The 16,364-nt window shown below is 41.4% G+C and overlaps 1 protein-coding gene across 1 annotated transcript in view; it reads right to left on the reverse strand.

The window, feature by feature from the left end:
• LOC148352598 (TSC22 domain family protein 1-like) overlaps nt 1–13,507 on the reverse strand; it is a 35,721-nt gene extending 22,214 nt beyond the window's left edge. The window contains exon 1 of the mRNA XM_088352302.1: nt 10,248–13,507. Coding sequence (XP_088208428.1) covers nt 10,248–12,802 — 2,555 coding nt within the window. The 5' untranslated portion in view covers nt 12,803–13,507. The remainder of the gene's footprint in view (nt 1–10,247) is intronic.
• Nucleotides 13,508–16,364: the final 2,857 nt, after the last annotated feature.

Consider the following 16,364-nt stretch of genomic DNA (forward strand, 5'->3'; position numbering starts at 1 on the left):
TGACGCTGCCAGACCACTACCACAAAAAAATACATCAACGTGAATTTATTGTGAAGGAGCACCATAGTCGATCAAAGAGATTTAAATGTTTCAGATGATGTGAAACGCATTAATTCAGAGTGAAATCTGTAGCGGGCAAGGCGCTTACTGGATTTAATCAAACAAGCATGATAACGGATACGGTATGTCTATTTTACTATGAAAATCTCTTCTAAGATAGTAAGTAAACCTGAAAAATGGTTTTGAAACGGTAATAACTTAAAAAACTGGACATTTATGTTATGGTGTTTGGATTCGAATCAATAGACCAATACTAAGGGATAGATTGTGTAATAATTTGTAGTGCTGGTTGCACTCAGAAGCTTTATTGATTCCATCTGGTTTCGTTTGTAGTCAACACAAACATGACGAGCAGCCCTGCGAAGTTAACCTATATCCAAGTGTAGACAGCGTCACTTTTCCACGAAACAGAACTCGGATGATACAAAGCAATTCGAGGATCTTTAGTTGAATTAAAAGTTACCCATTGACAATCAAGATAAAGTTTGCTCAAGCCACAAAGTTATGAGGTACTGTATGTTTGCGCTTCATCAGTGTTAAAGTTCGATTTTGGGGGGGAGCAAGAGGGGTAAATATATTACGCAGATGTTTCTTTATTTGTCTGTCACTAAACTTGAAAATAACACTACTTCAGATCCCAATGGAATTTTAAAACAAAGTAGCAATTGAAAAAACATTTTAAAAATCTGCAAATAAACAGGTACCTCCGGTATATGAGCTAATTCGTTCCAGGTGTAACAAGTGAATTGTCCAGAAATGAAATTATTGAAAATTAATTGGCACAGTCCCGAGTCCTAAAAACATCCAAGTTAACCCAGATTAGCTATAGAACCTATCTTCATGATGACTTAACACATTCAAATAGCAATTATCCATCCATCGATTATCTGCACCGCTTATCCTCAGTAGGGTCGCGGGGGTGCTGGAGCCCATCACAGCTACCTTCGGGCAGTGGGCAGGGGACACCCTGAACTGGTTGCCAGCCAGTCGCAGGGCACACAGAGACAGACGACCATCCACTCGCTCATTCACACCTAGGGACAGTTTTGGCCAGCCAATTAACCTGACATGCATGTTTTTGGAATGTGGGAGGAAACCGGAGTGCCCGGAGGAAACCCAAGCAAGCACGGGAAGAACATGCAAACTCCACACAGGAAGGTTCGATCTCGACCTCAGAACTCTGCCGCAAATGCGCTAACCACTGCGCTGCCGTGCTGCCCCAAATAGTGATTAAACATTAAAAAATACCGTAATGAGATCAATAAGATGATATTAATGAAATAAAGTCTAAGTTTTTTTATGAGAAAGTCGCCGTAACAGAGGTATGTGCCTGGGGGAGGGAGGGGTGCGGGAAGAGTGACGGAGGTAAAACTGTTGAGGAAATTTAATCATTTACTGTAAACATAAAATGAAAGTTACTGCAACTTTAAAATGAGCATTCACACAAACATTTTCTACAGCACAATAGTTTTTATTCACTTCTTTTCTTTTGCCCTTTTAGCTATACTCGCCACACATTTACTTTTTGAAGGTTTTACAAATAAATACTTATCTTAGGAGATTTGAGTTGTTAGGTACATGTCATTAAAAAAATCTGCAGCACGACCTGTGAGCGGTTTCTAGTGGCGGCTTCTGGTAGTGCTCGTAATTTGGATTTGCTAACCTATGTAGAGCTAGATTTTTGTTCCAAATAAATCTTGTGTATCAAAATCTTTGTGCATAAAGGTAAAACTGAATAAAAGAATATGTGAGATATGCACATAAATTCGCTTGGTGAAAGTGACCACTTTGAAGTGTCAAGTCACATTTATTTGCACAGCCCTTAAAAAAAATATGTAAAAGGACTGCAGAGGTCACAATTACACCACCCCCTGACCTGAAACCTGAAACCTGTTCTCCCCGTGCTTTCCTCCCACATTCCAAAAACATGCATGTCAGGTCAATTGGCTTGTCCAAATTGTCCCTAGGTGTGAATGAGCGAGTGAGTTGTCTGTGTGCTCTGCGACTGGCTGGCAACCAGTTAAGGGTGTCCCTGCCCACTGCCCGAAAATGCCTGGGATGGGCTCCAACACCCCCGCACTGCTACTGAGGATAAGCGGTGCAGATAATGGATCGATGGATGGATATATGCTAGGTCTATGAGCATCATCATGTCAAAGATAAACTGCATTATATATATATATATATATATATATATATAGTTTATTATTAGTTATATTTATTATTGAGGTTGTAATAAGTACAACTTTCCTGCATCATATCGACAACTGGCAGTCTTGGTTTTAGCTGAATTATTAATTTAAAAATAACAGCTAGGTGGGTCAATCTAAAGTCAAAAATATTATATTTTTCTAAGGACAAACTTTAAACACAGATTGAATATACTATTTAAGGGTAAAGCAACTGCTATGGCAGTTTCTGTGTCCACAGTGGGTGCAAGAGAGAGGTTTTTTTTTTCTTATAACTGAACGGCTTAAAATACTCCCCATTATCCTCCATTACAAGTCATTAGTACCAAAGTTGCACTCTAAAGGAAACAGTACTGATTATTGATGGGTGAACAAACCATCCGAAAGCCTAGACAGCAAAAGAACCACAGAAAACCCATTCAACAAAGATTCTTCAAAAGGTTCGAGTTGGAAGCTTTTTTAACTAAAGTTCTTTTTTTTTTAACTCTTGGGCAATGTAATACTGAAGAATAAGGTTTGAAACATCTAATCCCATTTGAGAAAGCCAGCAAAAAGCAAGCTACTGCGAACACATTGATCCCTATTGTTACAAGCCCCCCTGACAACTACTCTGGATTTCCTTGTTAATTCATTTTACCAACACTGAGGGTGGGCTGTAACTGATTGCAAACATGTTAACTAACTGCACGTCACTGCCGTGTTGTTGATTTCTGGTGTTCTCTAGGTAGGCCTGTGGAGTGAGAACGAGCGTCTGTGTTGTTGGTGCTGGGTGAGAGTGGGGGCTATTACTGCATAACAAATGCTATTCACTTCTGGAGAAACTCTTGTCACGTGTAACTGGACCACAATTCCCATTCAGAGTTAAACATACACAATATTGTTCAATTTATTGTTATATTTTTGAGAAGTGTAGGCCTACTGAATTTGCTAAACTAATAGTTCCTCTAAACTTTTTTCAGTAGGTCGCGGGCCTTTGCCTCTGCAAAATAATGCTAAGAATAAAATATATCTGAGGGTCAGTTACATTATACTCTTTTAACAGATGGCAGTAAGTATTTAAAAACATGCCCAGTTCTCCCATTAATTCCTCCAAACTCACGTTAGTTTTACAGCAAATGTGGAAAAAAGTGCTGCTTAATTTTCTTTAAAGCATTTTCTGTATTTACGTACAGGTGGGTTGGTTAGAAGAAAAGTTCTTGAATATTTCTGAATATCGCTTTATCGCTTCATAATCAAATCCTACGTCCCTAAATGATAATTTAATTGCGGGCTTCCGAAAAGACCCCTCGCCCTCCATCTAAAGGCACAGTTTTTATGCCATTAATGAACTAATCTGGCCCTGGTAGGAATGTTTTTTCTACCATGCGGTCCCTGAGCTATAAGTTTAAAACACCTGGTCTATTTTATTGAAGGGAAGAAGGAAAAAAAAAAAAAAAAAAAAAAAAAAAAAAAAAGTTCTAGCTTAAAGGAAAAACACGCTACTATTGGGCATAGAAAGGACACTGCTAGAAATGTTTTGCTGGCAGCAAGCGAAGAAGATGCTTGTTTTGTTTGCAACTCTCGATATAAACACGAAGCAAGAGAATAGTTTGAGTTGAAAGCCGGGCAAGCGATGCATAGTCTAGTTTCATCTGGTCATGTCTGCTGTGTCCTCAGTCATGATCTCAATCTGCTTCAGTAGGCCTGACTAAGTTGTGTTGGGTCAGATTGGGTCATTTCCTCTGTGTGTGAATCAAGGGGATCACACTGAGCTCCACACAATGCGCAACAGGTCCAGTTTGCACTGGCTGTCTGCAATGCCAGGGACAAGATCATTCCGCTTTTTAACTGCCAGCTATAAAATCAACAAAACTGCCTCTTTTTGGACAGGACATCCCTTACTATTGATACATCATATTAGGCTGCACGATTAACCGAAATTTAATTGATATTGCAATGTGACGTAATGTGATTGTTTAATGGCAAGACACTGTTTTTGTTCCCGAGGATCGATAGTTCATTTGAGCGATAGTATTTAGCGACCAGAATTGTCGCTGTTAATAGATCTGATAGTGAGCGCTAAGTCACGACTACCGTAGTTACGGTATCCATGTATCACACGCGGAGCAAATAAGGCGGTCGAAACAACATCGAGCAAATATTTAGTCACTATTCCTGGTAGCATTGCGGTATCACGTCTTCCTCATCATGCAAACATATCTCAAAAGAGAGTAGGAAAGGGTTCCAATTATTATACGCAAAGTTATATTCATGGCATCAAGGCATCCAAAGACGCTAACCTTGTAAGAGTGGATGCAAAATGTTGGCGATCCATGACGAAGTCAGAAGCCCCATACCAAGTACAAACAGAAGCAGCTGCAAGAACTTACAAACTTCTCTCACTGACAACTAACCTAACCAACAGCAGCAAATAAATAAAAAACACTTACTGTAGAACAAATAAATTTTTCGGTTCCAATTGATCCTATGCACGTTGTGTTGATTGTGAAGCCACTAGCATGCCATGCTTGTCTGTGATACAAAAGGGGCCGGAATGTCGTCTGCCTTGCCTTTTAATTGGCTGAAAATAAGCGTTGTCGGATCTATAAGTTCGGGTTTTAAGCCAATCAAAGGCCAGTGTGTGTTGGGTGGGCGTGACTGTGTGCACGACTGTGATTGACGGCATACACCAGCCTAACAGCCGGAGTGGGCGCCACAATATTAAACGCAACCGCAAGTAGCTTTAGCAGCGCGTCACATTGAAAAAAAAGTAAACAATTAAATCAACTCTGAGGAAAGTCAGGAGAGTCCAAAAGAAATGCTGATTACCAGCGAGTGCTCCGTGGATTCTAATCACGTCCAGGAATCCACTGAGGCGGTGACAGGAAAGGCAATAGGATGGCTGAAGATCCGACCTACTGCTACGGCTAGGCTAACAACTCTCACACGCCACCCTTGCCTGGACACCAATGCCAAATCCATGACCCATGAAATGGATGACCTTGAGCTACAATTTATGGTAAATTGCTACATTCATGTCAGTTGTATTTTAATCATCGCGGAGACCTTGCTGAGATCACTGTTACCCGATGCTAGCGTGCAGCTAGCTGCTCTCTCAATTGCTGTTTTTACTCTGTATGGAGAAAAGCTCCAATTCCGTTGTACTTTTGTTTAATGGCAATAAAGACCATTTATTACTCTGCAATTCTGTATTTATTTGTAGATCTTTAGTGGTTATTTTGTCACAGTCGTATACTCTCAGTTAGTAATGATGTCATCACGAGGTTGACCCTCGTACCTACAATAGAATCAAAAAGTAAATAATGGTCAGCAGACAGGAACCCTAAAAAAAGCGTACCAGAAGAGGGTGCTGTTCTCTTAAGGGTAATGCATGTCACTATGATTACCCCCCCACAAAAAAACTTAGCATAGAAAATGCACTTTTTTAAATTGAAAATTGCATCGAAATTAAAATACTGTTCTAAAAACTAGCAACTAGGTTTTTTTTTTCCAAATTAGTGTGGCCCTACATCATATTTTTATCTGCGAATACAGTGGTACCTCTTTATACGAGCACCTTCAAACATGACAGTTTCAATATGAGTTTTTTTGTTTAACAAAAAACTTGCTAACTGTATGTAGGAAAATCCAGTTCAGGAGCAGTTTGAAAGGCTACGACTAGTGACCGCTCACGACTGCTTACTGTCAGCATCAGCTCATCTAGTTTGCATATGCAAACTACTAATAGCATAAAAAAATAAAAAATGTGGCGTAAAATTATTTGTGTAATTTAAAGTTACAGTAACTTATTTTAAGTGCAGAGTAAGTGCTTATGTATCATCAACAGTCTCTGGATCTCATACCTGTCAACCAACACTTATTACTCCCCTTATTAATAATTGCAAATCCTCGCATTGAGAGATAATAAACCTTATTCGGCAACGATTTACTTACAGCAAGACAGACTATATGGAATACCGCAAAAATATTAGCAATCTAACGACATTGTAGTCTGCCACAAGTGACAGAGATGATCCTGATTAGAACCGCACGAGATCGGTCAATTTAAAAAAGAAATATTTCCTCCATATGAAAATTGTTATTTGATTTTTTAAAAACTATAAATACTGTATATATATACTGGGAAAACATACAAGATGACAGGTATCCAATCTCTGTGACTCGGCCTTTGTTGTACATAATACAAGTAATGATTCTGTTTTGAACAACATGTCTAGCTTTACAGGAGTATAAGCCCAGCCTTGAAAATACTTACTGCCATGGTATCATATACAAGCTGGAAAATAAAAGAAGAAACACTGAATTTCTGTAGATTTGGATATACTTATTGTTGTGAAGCTTTAAATTTAAAGGATGTACGCAAAATATATATTTCCAATTGAACAGTCATTTAGTTGTGAATCTATTTGAGTGATTTACCATTAATTATAAGTTGAATCTTGCAGTCATTTTATCAAATCCTCTATAAAGCACCTGTTGCACCTCAACAAACTAATCAACTTTGAACTAGAACAAAATCAAACAAACATCCAAATTCTGCTCATTCCACTCAAACCGAAAAAATGCCATAAACCATATGGTGCATTATTGCCATTCCAAAAAGTCCTATTTAAATGCAAATAGAATTTTACAAACCACATAACTGCTACAAATACAAACCTGGCTCCTCTAATATGAACAGACCGAGACCTATATGAACGCTTTCTTGCCAAGGCTGGCTGTAGAGTTTGCTCTGAAATTTCAGGTCAAGTCAAATCACATTTATTTGTATAGCCCCTAAACAAAATATCTCTCTGAATTGCACCGGCCACAATTACACCACCCCCTAATCTGAAAGCTGCAACCTGCAAGTGAGAATATTGTTCTTATAAAACTGGGTCTAAATCGCAATACTGTCAGTACATCCCAAATCAATAAATAACATATGCTGAGTCAGTGAGCATCATAATATCAAAGATAAACCGTATAATTATTGTTATATTTATTGTTGAGGTAGTAATTAGTACAATTTCCCTGCATAATATCAATAACGGTATGTTTTCGTTTTAGCTGAATCATAAATAAATAATAATAACAGCTAGGTGGGTCAATCTTAAGTCAATATTATTATTTTTATAAGGGCGCAAACAGATTGAGAATACCATTTAAAGGCAAACCACAATTAACTGCAATGGCCAGTTCTTTGTTCTTTTTTTAACTGAATGTCTTAAAATACTACCCATTGTCCACCATTACAAGTCATTAGTAATAAAAACCTATTAAAACAAATGAAAGACATGCCCATTTTATTAATATATATGCCTTGGCTGATTAAACAAACTGACACATTTTAGTGAGTAAGACAACATAAGAAGTGCATACAAAAAATAAAGAAAAATATGCCTCACCTATGTATGCCAATTTGTTCCATTCAACCAAATGTTAAATAGTACTATGTGATTTTACTCAACAGAACCAAATTAAATATTTTGGGTGTAACTTAAGGCAACTTGTCTTGTTGACAAGACCAGAATCAAGTGTTGCTGACATCACAGGCAAAATGTGATTAAGCAGGCAAACACTATAAACAGCTTTCTGGACGGACAATAAAAACCTCTCCTTAATGTCTCCTATACAATCAGTGTACGGCCAGAGCACTTCACCTTCAGTATTTAACTACAAAACAGCAAGTACCTTGTCAGTAATCTCAGCACCTCACTCCCACCCAATTAAAATTACACCGCGATCAGCAAAAATATTGTATCTTCAGGATTGGTTTACTTTTATCACCTGTAGATTAGAACACACTTTTCACTATACACAGTAAAAAAGGTGGGGATTACTGAAGAATTAAGACGATGACTTATGTGTTACATTTAAGACAAAAATGTTCTTGCCTTTTTACTGCCCTAAATAAAAACAATGTGCCTTCTATAGTTCAATGATGAGGAAAAATAAAGCATGCTTAGTGGAGTAAAAACTGTTTTGGTTGTGCATCAATTTCTTATCAGTGGCCTCATAAAACATGCAAATGATTTAAACAAACAAAAAAACTGCAAAAACAAACCTCTTAATTTAAACTAGACACTGCCATCAATATCATTTCCGCCGGGTTGTCAATTACACCTACTCATTGCTCTCGGTCACAATTCAATTACTTTCAGATAATATGCTATTCATCTCTACTGTGGTGTCAGATTTTTTGCTTCGTTTGCAACGTATCATGAGCATAAAAAGTTCAACTAAAACTAATAAAAGTGAACCATGATCGCACACTCAACAGAAATGTTCTTAGGAGTACTGAAGGCTTTCGTTTGCTCCAAATTCTGCTTATCATCAAAGACAATAATCCATTTGATCCCCAAAAGATTTCACATTCCTCAGTGTTACATGTCATGTGATAACATTCGCCAACCTTCCATCTCCATTGAATCACAGGGAGGGTAAAATATTACTTTTTTCCATTGCACTCCAATTGCTTTACTTTTTGGAGGTGTCTTGACAAAACACACTCAATATAACTGAAGTGTTTCACCATAGACGCATAAAAACATTTCATTCGGGCCAACATCTTCAGCAGAAAAACTTAACAACCGAAGAAGATGGACAGCGGATGAGGGTAAAGTGTGATTGTGACACGCCTGAGCACTTAATGAAATCAATAAGCGTTTACTGAAGGTTTACGGCACAAAATGAGTAAATCTCTTCAGTCGAAAGGTCATATCATACGTGTGAGCGACGGAAAAAAATCCTTCAAGTATGTCCAGCGTTACGACACGTTGAGACCCAGCAGAAGTAATGCTCTGTAATGTGGACAGTCAGGATTCAAGAGGCCAATCTAGTAAACCCATCAAATAGACTCGAAGACGAGATGCGTCACAGCTAGAGGAGGCCTGCATTATGTCGCAAGGGCAGCAGACAAAACTCAGATTGGAGCAGCCTGGTCACTGTCTTCTGATGTTCAAACTGATAAGGCTCTTCCGCTCTCACAGTTGTGATATTCACTACAATCCCTGCAGTTTTGCAAATACTGTATTCGTGTATAATGTGCACTCAAGTGTAGCACGCACACTTAGTTTTTGATTATGAAAAAATACTGTATACATTTTTGTTTCTCTTTTTCTCAGCTCAAACTAAGCACGGATCTGTTAAGAATGTTCGCAAAATAATTTTAACCTAGATTTTGGGGGTGAGAGCGCTGATTCTTGACTAACTCCTAGGGTTATAATTGACACAGGAAAAGGCACTAGATTTTTATCTCAGCTTCACACCATTTTTACTGATGGGACTATTTTGCTCAAAGGTTGGGCCATGACTTTGAAAGACATATTATAATTTTCATTTGGGTATAGTTTATAGTTTACGTTGTCAATGAATGGTTTTAATCATGGCCCCAAGTATTCAACATCACGGTACCGTGAGTAAAATTTGTGTGATGATGAGATAAAAGCTAAAGCCTTTTGCAATATCATCTAATGTTGTGCAAATGCAGTCACCGATATTTTCCCACTGATGAATCACTACCCAAATACAGCAATATACTACCGTAAAACCTTGTGTGCCAGTGTTACACTTGTCCTTTAAAAGAAAGATTAACGAACACAGAGAGTGTCTCCCCAGGGCCATCACCACCCTGAACAAGGGGACAAAATTGTGAAACTATATTTTGCAACTTATTTGGGGATTTTTGTTGCTGATATTTTTATTGCGCCACTTTTAAGGCACAATTGTTATGATACACGTTTTTTCATTGCACCATCAATATAATTTGGGCCAGTGTCCAAACAATTATTATTATTATTATTACGACAGTCTATCTTTTTTCTCTTTAAAGTCTTTATTACATGTTTACCCTGTAGTACCATGTCTAATCCCGCTCCATACAATGTTTCACCAACTTGATATGAAAACAAGGACAATTCTAAATACGGTAAATGTTGACTAGGTCAGACAACTTAAAACTATGAGTATCAAGGTTCAATGCAAATTAATAGAGTAAGGAAAAAAACTATCTCTTACCCATCCTCCTCTCCATCAAGAGTTTTGAGACCAGCTGTTGCAGTTAAGGCACTGGCGATGGCAGCATTGCCTTCGGCTTCTTGACCCTGCCCGGAATTGGATCCACATCCTGGGTCCCCTCCAGAAAGTTTCGGCAATCCCAGCAAAGCTGACTGGTGCTGGAGGAGGAGACGCTGGGCATCCTGCAGCTGAGTGGTGGTGAAGGTGGGAAGACTAGCATAGAGAGCGCTAGCCTGAGCAGCATGTGCCAGGGCCTGGGCGCTGCTGAGGTCCTGGGACAAGCTCTGGGGTGCACCGTGTGGGAACATCCTATTATTTCCGAAGTTGAGGGCTTGCGGCGGGGCGTGTGGTTCGCTGTTTGATGGAGGCACACTCGGTGCAGGCACCTGGCTCTGAGGTGTGGCGGGCAACTGGGCACCGGTGCCCATGTTTTGGATTTGCGTTGGGAGGGACTGCGGTTTCTGTTGCTGCAAATCCAGGTGTCCAGCGTGGCTCAAAAGCTTTTGACCTGCTACTCCAACATGAAAGGCTGGATTGGAGGTAGCAGCCTGCAGAGATGTGGGCTGCTGGGGCTGACTTTGTAGAATAACATGCGACTGCTGGAGGCCTCCAATAGTCTGACTCACTCCGTTATTTTGTCCTAATGAATTTAGTCCGGCTTGGTTTATTAGATGTTGTGATGCTGAACCTTGGGGGATGTTTTGATGCATTTGGTTGTACTCAGGTCTCATCTGTACTGAGGTGTTGGATGGGCACTGAGGTTGGGAAGCGTAGCCAAATTGATGCTGCTGAACGCCCGCAAGGCCCTGGGCAGAGCCAAGTGATGGATTCGCAACTGCCTGGGCGTAAGTAAGCTGTTGCTCTGGTACAGCAGAGATGGGCATTCCGCTGGTGATTGGGTGTCCTTGCACAGGTGGTTTCATATTTGCGGGAGTAGGTGCAACATTGGTCTTGATATTTGAGTGGGAGATGTCTTGGGGATTTATCAGAGTGTGGGGCTGAGACGCACCCATAGCGTATAAGCCACTGGGAACTGCTTGGAAACCCTGAGGGGAGGCGTAATCCTGTGCATGCTGGGAAATCGGGAGTCCCCCGGTCTCACTGCTGCAAACATTCTCTATGTAATGGCTCACTGTGCTCTTAGTGCTACTCACAGAACTTCCACTTGTGCTTTCCCTCTCTGAGCCCCCAGAAAAGTTCTCAGAGACAAACTGTCGCATGTTGCTGCCAGCATCTGATGTAGAAGAGCAGGAGGCAGAATTCGGGGTATCTTTGTCGTAAAACTCCGCACATGTCCATCTACCCTTCTTGAAGGGCTCAGAACTTGAGTCCAGCTTCACCACTCTGAAGCGAGAACTCGCGGGATGGGCAGAAACAGTTGAGGCAGGAACAGGGCTGCTCCCAGTTGGTCTTCCTTGGACCCCACTCAAAAGAGATGCCCCCCCAGAGGCACTGGCAAAAGTGACAGCGGAAGTGGTTGTAGTAGTCATAGAGTTCTTAGAGTTGAGAGTTTGTTGTTGCTGAGGCATGGTGTTATTGGAGTTACTCATGAGGTCGCCCCCAGACGCTAGAGAACCAGCTCCACCACCCGCAGCACTGCTTTTTGTATGAAGTGGAAAGCCTCCCGAGCTGTTGCTCGCTTTCGTGCTTGTAGCCCCCTTTGCAGGCACATTGTCAGAGCTCAACATGTTCACATTATTAACACTGCTAGTCTGGGGATTAACTATACTAACTGCAGTCCCTGTTTGAGAGCTGTGCATTCCAGGAACCGATTCCAAGCCAACCATCCCCACTGGCTGATGAACAATGTTAGCAGGGGCAGCCTCTTGAGACACCCCGACATTAGAAGGCAATTTCTGAATGACAGAGGCAACAGTAGATGAGGCGACCATGGATCCAGAAGAGAGCGGATAACCCTGGGCATGGTTCTGATGAGGATAACGATGCACAGTTCCATTAACCATACCACCGCCATGCTGCTGGGCTTGATTCAAGGAATGTGGGTGTGAAGGCTGGTTGGGTGACAGCAGCCCTGGAGTTTCAGCCTCATGGAAATTATTTAAGGTCTCCTCAGAGGAGCTCCTCTCCGCTCCAACTGCGTCATTAGCTCGCGAAAGAGAAACGTCCATGATCTCCGAGGACGACAAGTCTTCCGTGTGGGACTCGTCCAGGTCGTCGTAGCTCTCCGTGTCCTCTGCGATACTGTTGTTGGTGCTCACAGAGATCTGTGCGGGTGTCACGCTTGTGATCTGGAAACCGCTTTTCTTTTTCATCTGAGCCCCAGCGGACTGCGTAGCCTGGGAATGTAGGTTTAGGCCGTGGGAAGGAGGATGATGGGGACCAGGGGAAGACGAACCAGCTGGGGTTTGGCACTGGATCAACAGAGAGGTCTGATAATCTTCTGCACCCGTACCATGGTGGCTGTTGGTGACAACCGGTGTTGACAGCGTGGAGCCGCTCCCGCTGCTTGTGTTGCTACCCCTTCTGTGAAAGACCACTGGCTGGGCCATCTTTCGAACATTGCCAGAGTCTCCAGTGGGATCCGGATGATGCATTTTAAGAAAATCCGGGGGGTAGTTGATCTCTGGCAGTATGTGACAAAGTTGAAGCACGTTAACGCCGCCGTTTTGACTCAACTACAATGTACGGACAGCACGGCCAGAAAAGGGGAGATGTTATTATCAGCTTTTGTGAAATATTCGGGAAAGTTTACGTTCAGCTCAGAGATCCTCTCAGTGTTAGAATGACACACTGCTGGCCGCTCTACGTGTAGCTAGCAAGCTAGCATCAGCTGATAGCAGTCGTAATTCACCGGCGTTGTCAGTTTACGGTTTCGTTCGTCACAATATTGTGAAATAGAAAACACCACGAGGGTTTAAAACAAGGTTGACAAATGAGCAACCGAGTGAATTTGATAGCAAGCGCTACTCGCCTGGTAGAGAGGTAACGTCGGCTGGCTAGCTTCAAGTATCCATTGCCGCTGAGCTAAACACAAGCTACGCCGAGACGTTTTTTTAGCTCTTACCCCTCAAAGAAAACTACAAATGAAGCCACCTTTCATCCGTGGCGCCGTGACGTCAGTCCTGATACGATCGCTTAAACGGTGGCGTAAAAAAGTTTAATCCATCCCATTGAGTTTCCACGATGTGGCTGAAGGTTTTGCTGTATCACCGGTCCTCCCCAACAGTAGCGTTGTTCTGTGTGAGAGTAGCCGCCTCCTGCAACGCAGCTGTGGCTTGCTCCGGACCCGGCCTGGCTGTCTGCTATTAGGGAGGGAGGGAGGAGTGCTGGCAATATGGCGCCCGAACGTGGGCTTTGACGTAGACATACTTAACATAGATACCCGTTTTTGCACCGAATTATACGTTAATGTGCTACCATAGTGTGTTGGCAAAGTACAGTAGAACCTCGGTTCTCGACCATAATCCGTTCCAAAACCCTGTTCGAAAACCGATTTGTTCGATCACCGAAATCATTTTCCCATTAAAATTAATGTACCGTATTTTCCGCACTATAGGGCACACCGGGTTATAGGCCGCACCCCCAAAAAATAGTTTTTGGTCCTATATTTTCCATACACAAGGCGCACCGGATTATAAGGCGCTACAATGGGAACCTCGACAAAACAGTCATATAGTTCAGTCCAACTTATTACCCCCTTAACATTCCGAAAGCTTGCAAAGAAGCAAATACGTGTCGTAGACACGTGCGGATGCAAATATTATTCGGAAGGTTAAAGTCTTGAGATTCAAGAAATGTCAACCATTTCTTAGTTTCTATTTTCTTTTTCGCTCGCAACTTTACTGTGCATATGACAATAAACACTTGGAGTTGAGTTTCATTTAGAAAAGACTCATCACAGAAACATCTAGATCACTCTGAAACAAGATACTGGGAAAATATATAGCCGGAGTAGCTCACCGAAGTCGTTGCGTTCAATAATAATTGTGCAACCATGGTCCTCTTATATCCATGAGTGTAGTAAATCCAGAAGAGTAAAATATTTACAAATACAGAATGGTAAAACATGTTTTCTCTATGCCGTAGACAACCAAACTTGCTATTCACATTCATCTTTTTTGGCCAATTGCAGGCTTTGTTTTGCCCCTTTAGCCTATGCGAGCCTGTAAATGATAAAAGGATCCGCCCCCTTTACCTCCGAATAACTTTAGCCAATAGTGATCGATTCAAATGATGATTGACACATTGGCTGGGAAATGAAACGCCGGCATATGTATCCCAGCATACACCGCGGACCACATCACCTACGAGGAAAAATCTAGTCGGCGGCTGCTTGCCTTTGTTGCGAGACCTTGCGACTTAATATTGATCCATATATAAGGCGCACTGTATTATAAGGCGCATGGTCAGTTTTTGAAAATAAATAAAGGCTTTTAGGTGCGCCTTATAGTGCGGAAAGTACGGTAAATCGTTTGAATCCGTTCAAACACCCTGAATGTTTGCCTTGAATGTTTAACGTAAAGCCAACCCAGGCTAATCGTACGTTCGGGTTATCGTAATCTTCGGTATATAAAATTACGCTAACATGAACGTGTAAAAATTTAAAAAAGGATAAAGAAAAGAATTATGAATAGGATTTACCTTTGTGGTGGTCAGCAGAAGGCGCAGGCGGACGGTGGGGAGAGGAAAATCATCAAAAGTTTTTCAACCTCTTCCAAAACTTGCGGCCGTTGCTTGCTTATAGCACTCACTCCCTTCGTCACATCACAAGATTTCACAGCCTCCTTATTCTTTGTTATCATACTGATTGTAGATTTTGCCATGCTGTATTCCCTAGCAAGATCAGACACTCGCACACCTCCTTCATATTTTGCTATTATTTCTTTCTTAAATGCAATAGTTGTACGCACTACTTTTCTTCTTTCACCTGTAGCAACTTTGCCGCTTGCACTGACTTTCTTCTGAGGCATAATAAGGGGCTAAAACACCCGTACGCCGCTCAGCATCGCACCCTAGCATGCGCACTCACGCATTACCGGCGTTCGAACTCCGATTTTTTGACCGAACAGCGAAGCAAGAATTTCTCGAAATTTTTGGTCGGACTCCGATTTGTTCCAACTGAGAGGCGTTCGAAAACCGAGGTTCCACTGTAGTTGCTTTTTGCAATAAATGCGGCTGCCCGTCATTGTCAAAGCCTGGAAGAGCGGAAGACACTTTTACACTAGCCATGTAAAACGTACGGCCCACGGGCCGGTAATGTGCCGAAAATTGTCACCCTGGAATGAAATGTCCCCCCTCTTGCAAAGTTACTAAAACAACTTTTTATCAAACATTTTCAGGGAAATGGAACAGTAAAGTACGGATAATTTGCACCTAGTATACATTGAAGAAATCACTTTTGAGCAAGTTGAAATTATTGACTTTGGTGGATTGATATTGCCCTGCATGAAATATCCCCCGTTGCCTCGATGTCACTAAAACGACTGCGCCTTTTCTTAACAATTGATAAACACGTAAACGAGTTGCTTTTACTGCAATTCCAAGCAGTTATTTTCCAAACATGTATGAATGAAAATTGTTATGTGGTCTCCCAAAATCAAGAGCCTGCAGCTGGTAAAAAATGCTGCAGCGAGTCTTTTAACTGAGACAAGAAAGTTTGATCACATTACCCAGATTTTAGCTAACCTGCATTGGCTCCCTGTTAGCTTAAGATGTGATTTTAAGATTCTGTTAGTATTATACAAAATCATGCATGGACTTGCTGCCTCATATCTTTTAGATTTAATTTTCCCCTATGGTCTGGTTCTAGCCTTCTCTCTGAAAATGCTGGTCTACCATTGATCCCAAGAGCCAAGAAGAAATTTTGGAAGTTTGAGAGTGTTCTCTATTCAGGCCCCGATGTTGTGGAATGCTTTGCCCCCTGAGATTTGATCTGCAACCTCAGTTGAACTGTTTAAATCTTGGCTTAAAACACACTTCTATTCCATTGCTTATGAATGACATATATTTCCTGTTAACGATATCTGTGTATTAATTGTTATTACAACATCCATTGCAGCCTGGTCATCCTGGAAGGGGGTTTACCTCATGTGTGATCACTTCTCAAGGTTTCTTCATTTCCCTCATGTTGAGGTTTTTGAGTTTTTCCTTGCCCTC

This window comes from Urocampus carinirostris, chromosome 14 (genome assembly GCF_059441175.1).
Source record: "Urocampus carinirostris isolate Australia breed hairy pipefish chromosome 14, RoL_Ucar_1.0, whole genome shotgun sequence".
Taxonomy (NCBI): Eukaryota; Metazoa; Chordata; class Actinopteri; order Syngnathiformes; family Syngnathidae; genus Urocampus; species Urocampus carinirostris.